General features: G+C 39.4%; 1 protein-coding gene across 1 annotated transcript in view; it reads right to left on the bottom strand.

Moving 5' to 3' along the window:
- polrmt (polymerase (RNA) mitochondrial (DNA directed)) overlaps positions 1–21654 on the bottom strand; it is a 52514-nt gene that overhangs the window by 5130 nt on the left and 25730 nt on the right. Inside the window, exons 13-18 of the mRNA XM_085348072.1 lie at positions 20717–20896; positions 19601–19687; positions 17405–17518; positions 9550–9602; positions 2272–2370; positions 1837–1909 (exon numbers count right to left, since the gene is read on the bottom strand). Of these exons, the coding sequence (XP_085204198.1) occupies positions 1837–1909; positions 2272–2370; positions 9550–9602; positions 17405–17518; positions 19601–19687; positions 20717–20896 (606 nt within the window). The remainder of the gene's footprint in view (positions 1–1836; positions 1910–2271; positions 2371–9549; positions 9603–17404; positions 17519–19600; positions 19688–20716; positions 20897–21654) is intronic.

Raw genomic sequence — 21654 nt, 5'->3', positions numbered from 1 at the left:
TGACCTATGAATCATTTCAACATAAAAAAGGCACCAATACTCAAGGGACGAACCTGTGTTATGTTGTTACACATAAAAATGTAGCCAGTTTGTTACGAGCAGCCTGTCACAAAAACATTTCTTCTTCCATTTCTTTGCTTGAACCTATGAAAATTTCCAAAGATAACACAATTTGACAACCATGACAGCATAAAGTTGCATTTTTGCACCAACATGGTGATTCCCAAAGAGCAGTTAGCTGAAAGCTAATATCGCAGCACACTGCACCATGCATCCTTAAAAAGATATCCAAGAAAACCAGAAAGTAGAAAACAAAGTGGAGGACAAAAACCAAACCAAAACATGTGTCAGGCCTAAACCTAGATCAAGCCTAGACCTTCAGCTTATTTATCTTCTCTAATGTTCAGTGAAAGCTAATCTGAAATCATCTCAGGGGAAGGGAGGCTGTCAAGAAGCCATTCTAAAGGAAGGGACATGGGGAGAAAAGACTGGTGTTTGCCAAATTACACAAGAACTGGACTGAAAATCAGCGATAACACATCTGATAGAGTCACGAATCCAGATTTGAAAGTTCATGGTTTAACTCCTCATCAGAACAAAATATATTAAAGTCAATATCAAATATTGACTTTCAAGCTTTTTAGGATTGTAAAAACTTTTTTTTGCCTTCTAAACTGTATTTGCATGTATGTTTGCAGATTAAGTGCTGTAACAATTTTCCTCACCATATATAAAGAAACGAAGAGTGGGTCAAGACTTTTGCACAGTACTGTAAATATACAGTAACATATACGGTTTTACTATCAGACTATTTCTCCCCCACATCTTGTTAAAAAAAATCCACACCACCTTTTTAAAGTTTATATGTCTGAACGTATCAGAAGAGCTAGAACTAAAGTTTCTTTCCTTTATGAGTTACCTTTATCAATTATGTTGTTTAAATCAGTTTCCTTAAACTTTTAATTATTGTTATCTGTGGGTGCATTTCACAGTGAATCAGAGGTGTACTCCACACCTCACCCAGCACTGATAGGATCCGTGCCCTTTTAATAGGATGCGCAGTCCAGAGAAATTGGCAGGTGAAGGAAGAATCAGTTGCCATTAAAACAAGGATCTACTTCGTGTGCTTAGGTGTTGACCAAGATATTTAATACCCTCCGTCTACTGCTGTGTTCAATTACCTGTGTAATGAGGAAGGCGTACACTCACACAGATGAGACGGAGAATATGCAAGGGAATAAATATAGTGAGAGGGAACTGCTTCATTGGTTCTAACTCCTCTGAGACTGGGTGAAGACATAAAATCCTGACTGCTCTGAAGCTACATCTACAGAAAATTGGGGCCTTATGGTAATTTGATCCATTTTATTCAATGCTGTGTCTCAGTCTGGGCCTGATGACTGAGTTTCAGCTGGCGGGGGCAGGCAGTCATTTATTCAGCACATCAGCCTGTCTGCTGGTGCTACCTGCAGCCTGTATATGTACAAAGCAGTGACAAAAGAAGTTTGTTTCACTGGCATCACCAAGCTGTTCTCCCAAAACTGAAGCACTAGTCATAGGTGCTGCACAAAATATTTTTATCACCTGCTTCGGCTGTAGAAATGCTAAAAGAAGCTCAGGTCTCAGTGATTTCAGAAACACAAAAACACTGCTCAGCTTCGACTAAAGAAAGCAAGACATAATCAGTGGTGTCATTTTTTAACTTTAATTAATCAGCAAAAGAAGGCAAGCACAAAACCCTGAATATACATGATCAAAACATGCTGGAAACAGCTGTGAAAAAATGAAGTAATCTGCACAGGCGGGAGCAAAAAAATGACTGCTTTAAAACATTACCTTGTTCATGGTGTCCACAGTGAGCGCATGCGTCCAGAAACAGTCATGAACTGAGACAAAAGTCAGACCAAAACTGAGAGAGGACAAGAAGAGAGGAGACAAAGGCATCATGACAGGTCACGTGCAGCAATTACATCACAGAAAAAGGACAAAAGAAAGAGTAGACAGTGGTCTATAAAAGGTAAGTGCACAGGACTTTATTAGAAACCTAGCAAGTCAACAGCAGTTATTCATTCAAAGCCAATTATAGTGTCATAAAGAGGGAATGAATTAACAGAATGCCTATTTGAGGTGATGAATGGACTTAATATGAGACTGCACTCCTATGGGATCATGCAAATACAGAGAGTGCCAATATCTGACTCTATAAAAATGATTCTGTAACACCAACAAAAAACGTAAAGAATCTTTTATTTCAGGCTTTTGACACGTTACCTGTAGCAGTGGAGAGATGTCAGCATCATGTGTGTGGAGTCCAGAGAGTGAATGAAGTTTGGTGGAAAAGCATTCTTCTGTTTAACTGTGTCTGGTCTCCTGTGAAAAGACAGAGAACAAAGCGCAGACATATAATACCTTATATAGTTATTTTCTCTAATGGTTCCTGTACACAAGCTTGAAATGGCCTCATTATGAACCGTGCTCATAATTCCCCAGAGTGAGACAGTTACCAATCTATCATTTTTGTTTATGTTTAAGTCTTTGTAAAAATAAAACCTCATTTAAATCTTTCCACCATCCCCATCAATAGTGTCTCCTTGTGCACCTCAGGTTACTTCAGAAACTATGTGAGCTTTGCTTCATCGAAGATACGTTCCAATCACTTGCACGCACACATCTGCGAAGCAACAGGGGAAATTTGTGCAGACCCCAAACTCTGCATAAAACTTCACGTTAAGGATTTCACTGGTGTGGAGTAAGCGGAGACCCTGGCTACAGCTCAGAGACAAAAGTGGAGTTTTCCGTGGAATAGTCCTTCATGCCCAAGCCTGGAGGCAATACTCAAGTCAGGAGCATGACCCGGAGCAAGCCTTCTTGTTTTTTCCAACAGTCACAGGGTCAGAGTGTCCGTCCAGAGCTCTACTGTAACATCTTTAACTGTCTGACATATTAAGTGCCAAATGTCCCAGCCACTGTGGCCTTATCACATAACTACTTAACTATTGATAAAGTAAATGGGTACACATGGGTAGCCATGTAGGTCGAATATAGGTCGGTGTAATAGTCATTTACATTCTATACTAGTATAAGCTTCTTGTAAACAAGAATTTAATGTACAGTATATCAATAAAGACCAACTTTCCCACTGTAAAAAAACAACCTGTTTTATACTTTCTTCTGATAAAGAGAGTACACGCTATTTAACTTGAATGTTGACACATGCTGTCTGTGTGTCAAGGATCATTATTGAAGTGACTGCTGTTGCTTCAGGTGTGTAAATGTGAAACTAACTTTAGAGAGCAACAATGATCCTGCTGTTATATCAATGTGGAGGCATGCAGCTTGCTGCAGTTCACCAAATATGACACACACTGAAACTTTGTTTACAACAGCGTCTTTTATATTTAGATATCTATAAAAGTATAAGGTGCACAGTCTATATGCATGTGTCTAATCCTTGTGTGCACATTGTGTGGATATGTGGGGAAATGTTGGGCGTTCAGAGGTTTGAGGGAGAATATTTGGTGGAGATGTCATGGTATGACACGGTACACTTTAATGCAGCACACTGTAAAGACAGGAGGAGGAGGGGGAGTTTTTCAGGCCCAACTACAAAGTCTTTGATCTACAATACATGTCCTTGTCCCCAAAATGAAATTCACTTAAAACAGTTTTGAGCTCACTGAAGAAAATCCAGCATGTGGTCAGATGGAGACTAAAAATGAAAGCTGTGCTCAAAGTAATGCAGTGCTGTTCGATGAGACAGCCATTAAGGGGAGGTCTACCAGAATGAAATCACATATGGCTAATAGATTTGTAGGTGGAGTCACTGTACATTATAATGGCACCTTGTGCTAACCATTATGGACTGTTAGATCAGAGGCTGAAAGATAAGGAAGCCATAATGCCCATTAACAAGTTGACATTCTGATCCAAGAGTGTTCAGTGGTCTTTATTACATTAGTACTAATGACCAATGTTGGACCTCTATTTTGAACTACACATCTGTGGTTCACATGTTGACCAAATCTATCCGCATTCATACTGAATGAGTGATAAATAAAAACCTGCCACGGTACAGAAAGATGAAGGCTGTGTTGTCTTTAGGCCAGGCTTAACTTCCATTAACTTTATAGTTACTGAGATTATTTCTTCAGAAAACCTTATCAATGAAATGTCATATTATCTTTTTCGCCAGACACACGCACAGATTGGAGCTTAAGAACTGTGTTTTATTTAAACATGTCTTTAATTAGAGCAGGGCGATATGGCCAAAAATATTTATCACGATATATATTTGAAAATTTGCGATAACGATATAACCGACGATATAATTGATGCGAGACAAAATACAACTCCACAACATTACTAGCGCAAAAAGACAACCTTCCATTTATTTTCACTTAAACAAGAAGCTGGTTTTTATGTACATTAAAGCTTTATAAAAATGTAACAGTGCAAATGCAAATTCCTTGCTGAAAGTTTAACCAAAAGGCATTTCCAGTAGAAATGGGCTGACATATCCTGAGCATAACCATGTATAATATCCACTGAAGTTAAAAAGAGGTGCTTTGCAACATTAAACTGCAGTGTGCAGTACGCATTTTTCGGACCATAAGGTGCACGGGATTATAAGGCACATTAAGCGAAACAAAGCAGTCAGATAAATCAAACTTTATTAAACTCATTCTTCTTGCTTCCTCCACTTCTGTACCATTGATTCATTAATGTTGAATTCTCTGGCAGCTGCTCTATTCCCATGTTGTTGCAGTATATTAATGACTAACCTCGTATTGTGGATGGATTATCTCAGTTGTTCTCCTGACTGAAGTTTGGTCCGTTTACAGCATCCTGCCATGCGATTGCATTTGTCTCTAACCATGAAGAACCTTCACGTTAACTTTTATAAGTGGAAAAGTGTTAGTGTTCGTCCTCCAGCTTCACTGTTTATATTATGCTAACATAGCTGTGTCGCTAGCGATCACGTAGCACATCATTATATACCAGCTAGCCCAACTTCAGTAACCCTACAAACGTCAATGCTGTTTAGTTTCCTGTCTTCATTTATGTTGGAAGTGATAGCAGAGCTGCACGTTTGATTTTTTTCAGAAATCTCTCCGTCAGAACATGTTATATCATGCTTAGGTAACTAGCGAAACTAGCGAGCTAACTTCCGCTAGCTTCCTGCTAACTTCTAACTCCGTTAAATGTAATAACTTTTGTTTTCATGGATGCCTGGAAGTTAAACTTTATAGTTACACCTGGTAAAGCAGCAATGCTGATCGTTTTATTAAAGATGAAAGAATTTAGACAGTTTTTAACTCTAAGTGATGCTGCAGTGTTGTTTGACCTGAAGCTCACGGAGTTTAGGACCCAGATTACTCCCAGATTTAAGAGCATCTTAGTCCGACAAATATGACAATAACAACGGCCGCTTGCATGTTCTGCAAAAAAATGTGCTTTGTCGTGTATCTGACGGACAAACACCAAACCAGTTCCACATCACTGAAGTTGCACCATTTTTACAAACCAATTCTGGTTCATCTGTTTCACTCAACAATCGGCCATGTGGGTATGAAAACAAAGGCACTGCGCATGCGCGTTTTACTCCCATTCTATCGCGATATTTCATTTTCCTATCGTTGCCTAACATTATACCGGTATTACCGTGAACGGTATAATATGGCCCAGCCCTATCTTTAATTGTCCACGTTTTTTTTTTTATATAGGTCGAGAAGTCTAATAAACTTTATTTGATTATGGACAATAATGTCCAGCTAATAAAAATCAATGTAGGAGGAAGAGCACACATGAATTTATTACTGTTAATGGATGCATCGCTAAGATTATTAGTCATAATTGAGCTATAAAAGTCACACTGTGGAATAAAGCCCTGCTGTGTGGACGGATTTCAACATCAATATTTATTTTGTGCTATGTGATCTCCGGGGCGCAGCCTGCTTTATGCTTACAGAAGTAATACAAATGCAATGCTGGTGATTCTGATGATGAAATTGGTGGTTAAAAAACATCCTGCCAATCTGCATCCCCTGTGTTCCCATTACCCTGTGCCTGTGCCATTCAAATCCTCTGGGCTGCCACAGACGACAACATTCTAATGGGAATGCAGAAAGAGCACAGACAGCCTGAGCCAAAGCTAAATCAAACACACAGGCATAAACCATGACTGTCTCTGTCAGTCTTCTTTTCCGTCTGTCCATTTTTCTTTTGGCTTGGAAATGTAGACTTACCAAGTGCTTTCAGTTCTGCTGTTTGAGCTTTAAGCTCAGCAAAATCAAGATTTCTGGACATTTGTTTGCAAGCTCGCTTGCGTATCAGTGCACAGAAATTTTTTTTTTCTTTTTCCTCACATGCACACATACACAAAAAACAAAAATGTCAGATTTAAATCACATAAGCCTAACAGAATGTAAAGGTAGACAGGGAGTACTCTGAGTCTCTGAGGTGAAGCTGCTCTCTCTACAGAGCAAACAAGCAACTCTTATAGGGCTTGAATCAAAAAGACTGTATTTCACAGCACAGGCCTGGATTAACAACACCTGTTTTTTTAAAAGAAAAAAAGAAGACTAAAGGAAAAAGCAAGAGAACTGAGAAAAAGCCATCAGTACTCCCTTACTACTGCGCCTTCTTAAAAACGATACTGCTGGATCAGTTTACCTTAAGGAGATCATGCAAATATGTGTGGTTCTGTGTATCTGTGTGTGTGGAGTGAAAGGCCAAAGAAAATCACAATGGTTGTGTGGAGTCTGGCTCAGAATGTCAGCTTGCTTCCGCTGACAGCAAATCTCAAGTTTCGGACTGAACTCTTTCCTCCCTCTGACTTCTTCTAACCCTTGCCCTGTTTTGATATTCAAAGGACTGGATCTGTGGTGTACTGTAGATGTCAGACTGAGGAGGATGGCTGTCAGTCTTTGTCATCTGTGTCTCCAGTGCTCTCACTCTGTCATTCCTAGACTCCATTGCTGTCTCTCACTCTGTCTCCTTTTGTTCTCTGCTCACCTCTCTGTCTTTTCTTTAACCTCTCTATCCACACATTTCTAGCTCTTTGCAGTTTTGTAGATGGCAAAAAGAAATTTAGTGATAATTCATCTTTCAACATGTTGAATTCATTGGCATGTTATAGCTCAACCTCTCTTGGTAAATTCATCAGTACCAGAAGATGAATGTTTGGCTTTAAAGGAGTGAAGCCAATTTACATTTAAGAACTATTAAATTTCAACATTGAAATTCTAGTCATGAAGACAGTTATTTTGCTGTATGACAATTGTATAACTCAAATTTAACCCTTAAGTAAATTTTAAAAAGCATTTTTCAGGATGTGTCACGCAATCTTTAATGTAGAGTACTATGCAAAAGTTCATTTTGCCTCCAAAAAAAAGAGACTTGTAACTTTTTTATAGTGGTATCGAGCAAAACTTCTCTAGGCTTTCTTTGGGTATCGGCTGCCTGACCATTTTCAGAGGAATATTTTATTCATTGTAGGGCTGCACGATTTTGCATAAAATGAGAATCACGATTTTTTGGCTTAGAATTGAGATCACGATTCTCTCACGATTTTCTTTTCCAGTATAAATATTTATTGCACTTATTAACTGCACATCAACTTCGTAACAGTTGAGACTGAACATAAAAACAATAAATAAACATAAAAACAACAAATGTCTCACGTTTTGTTGTTGCTGCAAAATGTTGTACTGCTTGAAATTCCGTCTCCACCGTTGCTCGACACTGCGTGTATAGAGCAGGTAGTGCAACAATAGAAAAATAGTTGCGGGACGGCACTGTGTAGCGTTTGTCTAGGGTGTTGATCATTTTCCTAAATCCCTCGTTTTGCACAGTGTTGATGGGAGCCATATCTTTGGTCAGGTGATAAGTGATAGCCTCCGTAATTTCTTTGTGCCTGCGGGAGTTCGACAGGTATAGGGAAGCGCTGTATAAGGTTCCCGTTATTGATGTTTGGGTGGTTGACCGGGACAGATTTTCTCCTGCCACTTTCTCGTCATCCCTGACGTGTTCTCCGTTGTTTTTTCCCTGCTAATGTTAGCATCACACGGCACAGCTTCTGTATCACGTTGTATAAGGCTCCGCCCTTGTCATTTGTTGAGCAGGAAGAGTGAGCGCTTGTTTTCATGCAGAGTACGTCCCGGATCAAAATGCGGTACAGTCGTCGTCGTCTTTTTTTTTTTTTTTTTAAATCGTTGTCATTTGGAAATGAGATCGCACATAAGTATGAATCGAGATCGCGATTTTCTAACGATTAATCGTGCAGCCCTAATTCATTGTAAAGTCAGACTGGCCACTACAGGTCTTATGGAGTTATGAATTAAAATGTTAATTTTTTTTTGTTCAAATCATTATCAATATTTACAAAGGAGAGCATGGGAGAGGTGCAACATCGAGTAAAACACTATGCAGGTCTTGTTGTGTTTTGGAGCTTTACAGCCAATTGTGTTGGGGTTGTTGTCAAATCTGACGTAATTATGATTTACTGATCCACCACACGATACCATGTGGAAAGCTTCTGATTGGCAACATTTGATTTTTCAGCGGGGTAACTATCATATACACACTGCCAATGTAGTAAAAGCATACCTTTAAGAAGAAAACACATGCTTACCTAAGGGAGTTCAAGCTGTGCTGGAGAATAAAGGTGCTAATACCAAATATTGATTTTCGAATTGTGCAAACTCTGTTTTTTCCTTATATACTGGATTTCCATGTATGTCTGAACATATTTCAAACAATTGCTGTACCCGCTTCCCATTTCTTAGAACAATATAAAGAAATTAGGTGTGGTTAAGAACCTTTGCACACTACTGTAAAAAGTGCCTCTTATTATAGAAAAATAAGTGGAATATATTTCACCATTTCTCACATGTTAATGCTTTCTTATCTTGACTGACAGATTTTGTAGCCTGTGCAGCCTCTTCTTATTGCATAATCCCATCTTCTTCAAGTTAATAAGGTATTGAGCCAGTTATTTGACTTTCATTACTAGATCTATAAATGAGGCTTTGTGGAAAGTGGCCTGAACTTATTTTTCAACTCATTTCGATCTCAGTTCCACTTATAATTGAAACAGACAGTGTGCTTTCAAACTATGCTTTCAAAGAGGTTCCTAAAAACCTCTGATGCCATTTTCTACTTTATGACAAATGCGAAGATATTTCAAAGTCTGAGTATGCAATTAGTGAAAACAGCTACAGGAGACAGTGTGGCTGAAGTGCCTCGAAGTGCAAGCTAACGGCCCCAAGGGAGCTCTAATTTCCACATTTCTTCACCTCTATAAGCTAACAAGAGATTTGTCGAGTAGTCTGAAGGTACATTTCTAAAATTTGTGACTACAAAAGTCAAAGGCAACCAAAAGAAAGAAAGAAAGAAACAAAGAGCCTGAAGTAATTACCCGCATTGTGTTCTTGTTCTAGGTCAATAATGGACCTTTCAGCTGAAGACATCAATGGGGTCACTTTACATATGCTGTGGGTCAGGGTTAACAACGCAAGAGGAGAAACTGACAGAAACAGGAGAACTTACTCTTTGGTGTCGTGGCTTATCTTGAGGTTTATGTGCTGCATGGTACTCTTCAGCTGGAGAGACAAAAGGAAAAGACAGAGTCAAACTCTTAAATGATACTGGAATTCTGCACAAGATGTTCCTCCTGTATTGGTCAGGCTCTCATTTAAATCTAGTTGTTTAATGGACATTTCAAAAACTGAGAAAAAAAATAAACAAAACAAGGTAAAGGGCTAATGATCATCCCTCTCTGAACTAAAATTGTTTATAGTAGACGCTAGAGCAGGGCGATATGACCAAAAATATTTATCACGATATACATTTGAAAATTTGCGATAACGATATAATTGACACTAGACAAAATACTTTACAACTCCACAACTTTATTAGTGCAAAAAACAAACCATCAATGTATTTTCACTTAAACAAGCAGCTGTTTTTATGTGCATTAAAGTTATAGAAAAATTCAGTGCAAATGCAAATTTCTTGCTGACAGTTTAACCAAAAGGCATTTCCAGTGGAAACTGGCCGACATATCCTCAGCATAACCATGTAGAATATCCACAAAACTTAAAAAGAGGTTATACACACACACACAATACAGTAATATTATGTTGAAGCGCAGTACGTATCACTCCGCGAGGCTCCTGCCAACGATAGCCGTAATGCTCCAACAATCCATCAAGCGGTGCGGCTTCGTAGCTTAGCAAAGTCGTACTAAAGCATTTGACAGATTTTCGAGCGCCGTGTACCACATAAAATCATTTCGAGGTCAGTAAACACAACCAGAATTCATACATAAGACACACGGGATTATAAGGGGCACTGTCGATTTTCAGAAAAATCAAAGAATTGATTTTAAGTGTGCCGTATTTTCCAAAAAACACGGTAATAACGACGGCCCGCTAGCATGCGCTACCAAAAATAGTGCTTTGTTGTGTATCTGATGGGCGAAAGCTAAACCAGTTCCACACCACTGAAGTTGCAGCATTTTTACAAACCAGTTCTGGTTCATCTGTTTCATTCAACGATCCGCTTTCGCCCTTCTCATTCTCCGCCATGCTTTTTCCGCCATGTGCGTATGAAAACAAAGGCACTGCGCATGCGCGTTTTACCCATATTCTATCGCGATATTTCATTTTCTTATCGTTGCCCAACATTATACCGGTATTACCGCCCAGCCCTAGTAGACGCCCAACACCCTGACCTGATTATAGGCTGAAAATGTCATTATTCGCCACCAAAGGGTTTAATAACACATAGAATAGTTTCAGACATTAACTGCTTATTTAGATCAATGAATACATGGAGCGGTACAGATACTCCACCAAGAAGAATTAAATTAAAATATCTGTGGTTTTTGTCTACAGTTAGGATTTTAGTGGTCCAACCCCACAATAAGATTGATTTTTAAAAAAACAAAAACAAAACAAAACAGGGATCGATTCCAGTGAATCCAGCATTCACTTACACACACACAGGGACAGGGGGGGAACATCTAGAAGTTGCATTTGTATAAGAGATTGAAAAGAGAGCCATAGTAGAAAAAATGTAATTAAATTGAACTGTGCACTGTGGGTAATGTAGGCTTTGACTCCTTAGATATCCATCATGAGTCCAATACTCATGTATGAGCCACCAAGAAGTGGCTTCCATAGGGCTATTATCCACTTAACCCTAATAAATAACTAGCAAACCAAATTAAAAGGAAGGATAAATGAAATGCAGCATTACTCAGGCTTTTTCTCATAGTTATTGCTGATAGAGAGAAGACTTGGTCCCTGTAAGATTGGAGTCCATCCATTTAGCTGTGCCAAACATGTATATCAGGTCAGTCTTTCCTTGACCCTTGGAATCATGCCTGGGTGGGAATGAAGGGTACTATCAAGAAAGAGATACTTCTAGGAACAGGCAACCACACTGATGAATTTGCTTGCCTTGCACTGAGCCTAAACTAATGTTATTTTATTCTTTTCACTGTTGGAATGGAGCGTTGACGCTGGTTGATGCCATTTATTACCTTCAGAGTGAAACACATTTATCTGTACTAAGAGTAGTCCAAGTGCTTTTAATGTCATCGCATATCATTTTCACTGTTCAGAACAAGTTGAACTCACAGCATTATGATTGAATGGAAAATGTGTTTGAGTTTGTTTGTTCCCAATAATTAATGAGCTCTCATTAAAACAAATTTGCATCCATTTCCTTGCTTTTTAGGTCAACACGTGGACTGCAACACAAACAGGCAAATAATAATCATCAAATCCATGTTGAGTAGCATGATGGCTGAGTGATGAGCCTTTCAGTTTGGGTGGCTTAGGTGTCCATTAGATGGATGCTTCTATCAGTCACCGGCTGTTTTTGACTCACCGTAAAATCTGTTTTGTCAAAATTTGTTTCTGGATTGGGTCAATCGTTTCATCCGTTTTACTCTTCATAAGATAACTTTTTCAAAGTGGTGGAAACACACTGTGTAAAATGTGACTCCAGTGATCTGCACATCAGTTACAACTAATTACGTTAACTGGCATCAGGCTAGTATAAACTGGGTGTAAAAATAGCATTTCAAGACATGAGTTTTATATAATAATAATAATAATACTAATATATAGAGTTCCTTTAGCATAAACGCTATGATCTGTGTGTCTTTTTCAGGCAAGGCCTTTTGTCACCAACACTACGCTAAACCAGATTCTACACTTACCACAACACCGTGGCATGAAGTAAGGGTTCAGATACAAAAACTGGAGTACCTGCACATTGAAACATTGAACACTGTAATATGAAAAATTAGCATGATGCTGCAATTGCAAAAAAGCGGAAAGTTCTGTGGCTCATCTACTAACAATATGCTAATTTATAAACAAGGACACGGTCAGTTAATTTCAACAACCACCAGAATTCCATCAAGAGCATTACAAATTAGTGAGCCAAAAATAAGCAGACCTGATTAGGTAAAGAATAGCCTAATAATTAAAATATTACAGAGTAAGTGTAGGTATTCTACATGTATTTCTCTCTGAAAACTCAGATGAATGAGAAGCAGCTGAAGGACAATCAATAAGCTTTTACGGACAAACTCTTGTGTTGGAAATTGCTGGGGGCTGAGTGTGGTGTTTATCTAAAGGATAGATACATTATTACAAACTTTTCCATCATATAAACCTGAAAGCTGTTTGTAACAGCTGACCTGGACAATATGTAGAAGAGCACAAAACATTATTGATAGTCAGATCCTAAGCCCTTGGTGTGTTAATGAAGATACTGTTACCATGCCGCATGCATAAATGCACAGATCGCCCCTATTTTCATTCACTCATTAAAAGTGGCATTTCAGTATAGTACATAATGGCTTCAATAGATAAATTACAGAAAAAAGAAACATGAAAAGTTGCTGTGTGTGTGCACACTGCTGAGAAAAGATTTTCTATGTCTGTGTGTGTACAGATCTCTCCTCGTGGTAAAAAGTAACCTGGCTGTCTGTGAAACAACACACGTCCTTGTAGGTGTTTTGTTTTGGGATACTCGTCCTCATTCCCTTTCATGCTATGTTAAGTTTAGTTCAATTCATATAAGTTCTCCTTCGGTTAACCAAAAAACAGTAATACTGAGGGCCAAGTATATGTGAGGATGATGGTGAGGACTCAGTGAAGAGGCACAGGGCTTACATCCAGGATGCACTTGTTCATCTTTCAAATATTTTTCCCCAACTTGCAGTAAATTGTGTGCTGTAAATAACCAGCCACAAAAATGCTTGTTGCAAAATTGATACTGCAAAGTAAATCCTGACAGAAGCTTTTCATAGGCAAAAGTGGGTTTCTTACTGGAACAGAACCTTAGTAAATCTGACCCATAGTGTGCTAATAACAAGAAAGCCCTAAACTGTTACGCAGCTGAAAAATGGGGGAACATTTTACTTTCAAAAACTACAACTGGTCTCCTCAGATGTTTTTAAAGGATGTGAGACACAACAAGTCCTTTTCTACCAAGCCACATTCATACACATCTGCTTATTTTAAGCCTTCAAAGACTAAATATCACACCCATCTCTGATGGATGCATTTGGAACTTTGACGCCCCAGAGGAACTCGGGATTGAACTACTAGTTAACTTCTACTTAACGCACAAGGTTGAATCACAACCGCACAGCATCCCAAGCTTGCACAAATGACTTCTAAAAGAACCACAGCATGACCACTGCCATTATGACACCCCTAGGAGACTTAAATAACCGCAAGTCAAGTGTTAATGGACAACTCCATTATCTGATGCAGCTTGCTTCTCTTCTCAATGAGCACTGAGGACTCACAGGGGTGCACATCTCTCTTTTAACTATTCCCAATTCAGCTGTTTGTTTTTTTTCCCCATGAGTCTATAATTACCTCCTGCAAAGCAAACATGTCATATGGTAAGCTCTCTAGGGTCTGGTGGAAAGGTGACGTGGTTTATATGCTTCAGTTAGTGGCTCTACTGCATTTAAGGATGGTGAGTAATGAATGACAGAATCAAACGATTATGAATGAAGGCTTGTGGAACAGATGTGCACTGCATCCCTTTACTTTCTGCAATGGTTGCCACATCATCAATCATCACTTTAGGGGGACTTGTGAGGGAACATGTTTAAGGAAAGGAAAGGAGAAACTGACATGGATGTGGCGAGAGAGAAAGAAATGGAGGTTACCATCGATGTGAGTAATGGACTGCCACGCTGTTAATGAGGTCACCCCAAAATGCCACAAGATTCTGCACATTCAATGAAACATCATGCTTCTCCTGGGAACAGCATTTCTTCTGTTCCAAAGCATGAGGAGGTATGGAGGGCATCACATCGACATTTAGAGATAGTTCACCAGAATCTGAATGAAAAGCCAACTTATTCTGTGCAGACCACGTGTTTTTCAACTTTTGAGAAAACGTGCTTATATCCAAAAGAAAAACAAGCTTCACAGACACAGCCTACCATCTTTTCATTACTAGACAAGTGAGAACAGAGAGGTAGAAGTGAGAACACATACCAAGCTCATAGAAATCTGGCGAGTAAATCAGGAAAAAAAAAAAAACTTAAGGCAAGCCAAAAGATGGCAAAGGCTTGCAAACAACCAACCAAACAAACAGAAAGCTATAAAAAAATGACCACCAATGTGCATGTATCTCACTCTCATATCAGGGAGCAGGGAATCTTTTACATCTCTGTGCTCGGGGCCCACTGTCTCATAATCCATCCGGGACCGATTTGCTAAAACTTTTATTCAAAGGGATTAGCTCCGAGGGTTTGTGACCCATTACATTTAGTTATTTATTAGCACTGCACTATTTCTGTATTGCTATAGGCCACCACCACTGTACTTTACTCTTTAGTACTGTACAAAAAAAGAAATTATGCACAGTGCCCATCAGCATTCACCACCAAAAACCAAAGTAACTGATTCTTTCCGCATAGAGGACATTAGATCACATGCTTTTAGTCACCCTATAAACTCAAAATCCAGTCAAATCCAGCCAATCCAGCTGATGATTCCCTCGTGTCACCATCCGCAGCGAGTGAGATTTCACTGTAGCTGTGTTGGGAGAGGGAATAAAAATAAACAGGGTATCTAAGCCAGAGTGACCTATGATCCGATTAGTATCTCCCAATCCTGTTAGGCTGCCTCCCTGATGTATGTTCATGCTTCATTCAGCTACTCTATCCTACTCCAATTTCCTCACCTTCCATCAGCCATGGAAAATCCTTGATTACAAAGGTCAGCATTTGTATCCCAACTCCGTATGCACAGGGAAAACCAACAGAAATGAAGCAATGTACACACACACACACACACACACACACACACACACACACACACACACACACACACACACACACACACACACACGCACTCTACTGATGTTATGCCACTGTAGCTACTGTCTCCCCAGTTATTGGTTTTCTCATTGTGCATTATACTTCATCTTTCCACTCTATCTAGAGTCTAATTACTAATGATCCTCAAAAACACAGTGGCCTTGGATTTAAGAGGCAGAGAGGAGACTGGGAGATTGAATTTAATCCAGCTATGCAGAGAAAAGGTGACCTTTCTGCAAGTTAGTTTCATTTTTGTTGCTCAGTGATGCAACTGGATTAGTGAGTTATTGTAGGGGGTGAAGAAAGCTATCTGTGAAACATAAGCTAAGACCTCAATCAGCCATGAAGTTATCTTTTCATTCATTTAGGCCTTGAAAAGAAGCACAGCTAATCATTTCCATTGTCCCTGTTGGACACTAAAAGAAGCAGATCAAATCAGGGGAACGTGTCCTACTACACCAACAGAGAGAAAGAGATGCACCCTCAGGGGACTAAACCATCTGTCACCCTCGCTCTCTTGCACCTGCTCATGAGGTGTCACTCCCTTTCTAAGCTAACCTTATGCTTGATGTCATACTAAAAGAGCAGGCTGCATGCTGGGCAAGCCCACAGCTAGCTCTCTGATTGTACTTGGCACACACTACATGTCTGTCTCCACCTTTCACTTGATTCATAAACAGGAATGTTAGCGGTCACAGCGGTTTTTATATAATCAACAGCACAACACCTATAAGTACACCGCATATGTGAGTGTTGTTGATTATATAAAAGCCACAGATATGTTCTCTGTATATGATACCGCCAGGATCTCCATAGTGATTCTGGGGAGCTCCATTAAAGTTTGTCCGCTCACAACAATTACAATATTCTATCAGCAGCATTATGATGGCCTGCTTCTCTAAACAAACAAACAAACTAACAAACAAACGCTAACAAAATCCAGGTTGTTTAAAACCGGTTAAAAGCCAGGGTACCTTTAGTACAGGGTACTTACTATAAATACGTGTAAATGCTTATTCAGCTCATGTGTTAAGCCAATGACAAACCAGGTTCATTTGAAATTCCATAAAGTCCAACTAACCTAAAGACCTTTATACATCAATGAAATATTAGTCAGAGCAAAAATACAATGATGGATCAAAACTTACATGTGACAAACAAAATAGGACAGAAGGTTTCAATAAATGCTTGGTATGTCAGAGAAAAGTTAACACTTTGTTCTCTAACTCGTGTCAAAAGTTGTGTAAAGTATGTAAATGGCCTGCATTTGTATAGCGCTTTTCTAGTCCATAGGACCCCAAAGCGCTTTACACTACATTCAGTCATTCACCCATTCACACACACATTCACACACTGGCGATAGCAAGCTACATTGTAGCCACAGCTGCCCTGGGGCGCACTGACAGAGGCGAGGCTGCCGGACACAGGCGCCACCGGGCCCTCTGACCACCACCAGTAGGCAAACATGGGGTTAGTATCTTGCCCAAGGATATTTGGCATGCAGCCAGGATGCAGCCTGGGATCGAACCACCGACCTTCTGATTAGTGGCTGACCTGCTCTGCCACCTGAGCTACAGCCACCCCAAGTATGTGCTATGAAAAGGTCAATTGTAGATGTGTGGAGAAACCAGCGAAAGCTGAGATAAAGAGAAGAAAGACAAACAAGCCAAGATACAAGAAAACAGCATAAAGGTCAGGTGGTGAATTTCTCAAAACATAGTGAAATGAAGACTGGAAATGAATTGGCTCAGCTGTCGGAATAACCATGAAGAGAAGCGATACACAGTCATCAAGTAAGAAACAGATTAACATAACTAACCTTATGAAATTTCCCCTTGTGGGACTAATAAAGGTATATCAATCAATATCAAAACATACAAGGCCAACAGAGATAACAGGTATTGTCAGACACAAAGAAAACTGCCACTAATGTTACTACTTAAGCAACAGATATCATGTTAAAACTGCAATAGATTGGTGAGAGACAGAGAGGAGGTTAAAGAGCTTCCACGTTTGTCTTAAGGTGAGACTTACCACTTGGTTGCGTGTGCGGTGGTACGGTTGAATGATGGGTAATCCCAGGGGTGTCACCCATTGCACAGTGTGACCCGACTTAGAGATGAGCCTGGCGCTCTCAGTCAGCCAGTCCTGTAACAAATGGATTCAATCAGAGGTAACATGAAGGGACACAGTGATAGAAATATTTAATATTAGTCAAGAATGTGTGTGTGACATGCTTGTATGTTTAGAGCATGTTACTGACAAGAGTGCAACTAAATTTAAATCAGGTTAAATGAGGTTGATGGAGATTTCAGGTTCGGCTAGACAGGGCTAAGACACCAATGCTATCTCTGAGCCTCCAAGTAGGCACACCTGTGGTATCAATCCCAAAATCCAACGGAGCCTTGTTCTCAAGTTATCGCATTCACAAAATTAAACCGTAAAAAAACACTACGATGCAGGGAAAAAAAATAGAGACTTCATTGCCTAGACTAGAGCATCAACAAAAGATTTATGCACTTACTGCTCATTCTACTTCTGCTGCTTTAAGGACCTACTAACAACTGTTGCAGGCTTGTTGCTGAACAGTGAAGTGTCGCTTAGTCTGGAATATCCGACAGCACTGTTTGCATATGTGTCTGGAATAGTCTGCCTCCAAAAATGGAAGCCCTATTGATGTCCCATAAGGGTTTTGTCACACATACAAATGCACACTCAGTGAGCTGTAGGAAAGATAAATATGTCCTAGCAACTGGAGTTAGCAACCTGACCAGAAGCTGGTCCATTAAACATCACCTCGCCTCCTACAATCAAAGCACAAAATAAGAAAACCGCAAAAGCAAAGAAACCGACGTCAGAGATTAACAAGAAAAACATCTTGAAAAATTGACTGACTGGCAAACATACAGACAGAGGTGGGCACAGACAATGAACAAACAGTGGGAGCACAATTTGAAGTTAATGATCAGCAGTGTTGACAGGATAAATGGGAAATGTACAGAGAACGTAGGCGAGGTCAGGGATAACAGCGTCAAGGATTGATCAGCTGCCTCTCTTTCCCCTCATACTTCAGCTCTTCCCTGTGAAATGCAAGTGGATGTGACCTATAAAAGCAGCGGGGGATACACACACTTACGCACTCACGCTGGCAATAGCATCACATCGGCACCAAGGTATGTTAGGAAGGGTATTTATCATCTCAGACTGGGCTATCCCTGCGTGTTTCCCACAGGACACGCACACAAAAACAGTGGTTGGTGGTAATAATGGTTCGGCAGACTCCTCTCTGCCTCTAGAGATAATATACAATCCCCTACCAGGTGCACGTCCTAAATCTATTAATGGAATCTATGTGATGAATAGGTGCCATTGGCAGGGTAACAGTAAAGTAAACACGCCATTAATAAAATTCAAATAAGAGCCTATCTGCAGCAGTAGATCAGTAGGCAGAGCATGCTTTAGAGGTTTGTAATGTCCTAGCGACTTAAACAAACCTCATTTAAAAACAACGTAATTTAGTGCCGACTAAAACTTTTCCAGATTTATCTTTGCAAGACTATAATGAGTTGAGTTTAGTTGTATATGAAGCACAGAAATTTCTTTAAAAGTCTGTATGTCAAAGCAAATACTGATTAATTATTAGTCACATATGCTGAAATATATGCCTGTAGCTTGTTAATTAACCTACTGTACACTGAAAAAATAAAAAAATAAAACAAAAAAATATAGAGGTTACACACTAATTATAGGCATATTCTCTTTTATTTTCTTTGATAGTATCAAATAATAGATTTTTCTTGTGAAACATTTTAAAGAAACTCATCTAAAATAAAACGTTACCATAATAAATGGTATCTTCGTTATAAACACAGAGAAAAAGCTTGAATACTTTTATTTTAGTTGCAGTTTTTAATGAATACTTGTATTTTTTTGCTGTTTTTACTGCATGTGTTCTAGTGAAACTTGCATATATATCGAGAATACAACATTGCTATCCAGAATAGCAATAGTGCTCTCATCTCCAAAACTTTAAAGAACATACAGAGTGCCGAGTATAAAGAAAACAAAGGACACCAGCACTCCCTGGGGAAAAAAAAAAGTCATTATATCTCCCCAAATAATGTGTTTAACAATATTTCTAATCAAGTGCCACCACAGATTGATGATAATTTGTTGGATGAGATCATTTTATCATTTGCATATGTTGTAATGTACGTGTGATGAGCTCACCTGTATCTCTCTGGTCCCTGTAAACATCTCCTTTAAGGCATTGAACACCTGACGCACCAGGTAATGGGATGCATCCCACACAAACTCCTGGAAAAACAACAACACAGGAGTCTTTCATAGTTGGTCAAACTGTTTAATTTGTCCAATTTTAAAAATTAAAAACATGCATTTTAGCTTTTAATTGTGCTTCGAATGGTGGCTACATGTATGATGCAAATTAGTGTTACAAATCAGGGTATCTCATTTGCATCTCATTACACTGATATGATCTCTACAGAAGGCCTTGCCCTCTTTTCACCATCCATCCCACTGTAATCACTCACAATTACACTCCCCCCTAATTCCCTGTTTAAACAATTAGGAACATTATCCAGAAGTCATTTAGCAGAATGCCTGTGAGATAGTAGACAGCAGACAGAGTTATGCTGATCCCATCTACACAGACAATGAGATTAACTCTAACTGTTGTAAGGAATTGTGTAGCTATGGAACACTGGAGCACTGTGAGAAGATTCAGTTCTTCCATTCTCCTTTCTGGGTGTCATGTAACAGAATGGGTGTGTCCATCAAAGGAGAATTCAGGCCCAACCAAATCAAAGTGCAGATAACTAAAAATAGACACGCAGTGGCTGTGCGTAGGATATCAAATATAGCTACTGTTGGATTGCATTCCCTGAAACGTCCATGCAATGTGATCATAAATAAATCTGATCAAAGTAAATATTAAAAGCATCGGTTCAGGCTCCATGCAGCTCATTTAGAGACAGTGTAGTATGACTCTTTACGTCAAGGTCAAACTGACTGAAATACCTTTGGCTGCAGAAACAAATGTGATGATTGTACAATACAGTATGTGGCCGCTATTTGCAGTGCATTAAATCCTTTAAACCCTTTACACTCATGCAGAAGATAAAAGAGTAAGTATAAAAAAAGCTACTTAAAAATAGAGTTTAAAGCGTTTGCAAGAACATACACAAAGTGAGAGGAACCCCTCACACAGAGGAGGTCCTGTGTTAAGGGGCCGCTCTGTCATGCTGAGCTGACACCGTGCTAAAAATAGCGTAGCGTGTATGAAGGAACTCTTTCACTCGCCACCCTCTTTCACCGTTGCTATACCTTCGGAAACTCGTCAATCTCCTTCAGTCTTTTCTCTATCTGGAGGCGTCCACCATAGCGAGTGACTCCGTACACCACAGTCATCACTGTCTGTTTAACCACCTTCCTGCTGATGAAGCCCTCCAGCACCTGGGCGATCTTCAGTCCGCTCTCTGCATCCCGAGCTCGTAACTCCTCCACCTGGAACATGTAGACAACTTACATATGAATTTTCTTTTTTAAAAGGAGGTCTTTTGGAGGACAATTTAAAGCTTCCCCAAAAATTAACACAGATAACATCTGCGTGACATTAATATAATATGTCACAACTGCTTTCACTTATAACAGAAGTGAGTCCTCACAGCTTTGAGACTAGAAGCAGAAAACTCATTTCATGATCAGCAAAGCTATTTTTCAGCTCTTGTTGTAAAGCAGTCTTAAGTAATGTGACTCTTGACAGTGTTACTTATTGTTTAACATAAAACAACAACAATATAGTGAGTCTGTAGGGAAGGTTTTACGATTTTTCCAAATTCTATAGACTAATCATCTTTAAACAGGCTTTGGTTGTACGCAGGCAAAGAGTCCATGTGGAGAGCAGAAGAGGAGCAGAAGTGCAATTATTGCCTTGCAATTATTGTTCTTTTTAAAATGAATTTGAATTCATGAACGATGACTGGTCACTAGAAGAGGAAACCTTGGTCCAGGTATTCACTAATTTAACAGGGTCCCTACAGATTAGCAACTGTGCCTGGAGACAAGGTCAACAAACCAGCCAATGACAGTGGTTATTGTACAGTAAACCCCAAGACGACTTATTTATCCATGTAGCTTCTTACATCACAGCTAATGTCATCATGGTATCTAACAATAAACGCAATACTCTGAGGCAAACATTACAGTCACTGTGTGTGGACTTCTGAAATGGATGTTTTTGTTCTGTTCTTTCTGAATTTTCC

The sequence above is a fragment of the Diplotaxodon limnothrissa genome, linkage group LG23 (genome assembly GCF_057381915.1).
Source record: "Diplotaxodon limnothrissa isolate DT_005_m linkage group LG23, D_limnothrissa_male_GT1.1, whole genome shotgun sequence".
NCBI lineage: Eukaryota > Metazoa > Chordata > Actinopteri > Cichliformes > Cichlidae > Diplotaxodon > Diplotaxodon limnothrissa.
The sequence above is the reverse complement of the archived record's forward strand: the minus strand, read 5'-3'. Positions and strand labels throughout refer to the sequence as shown.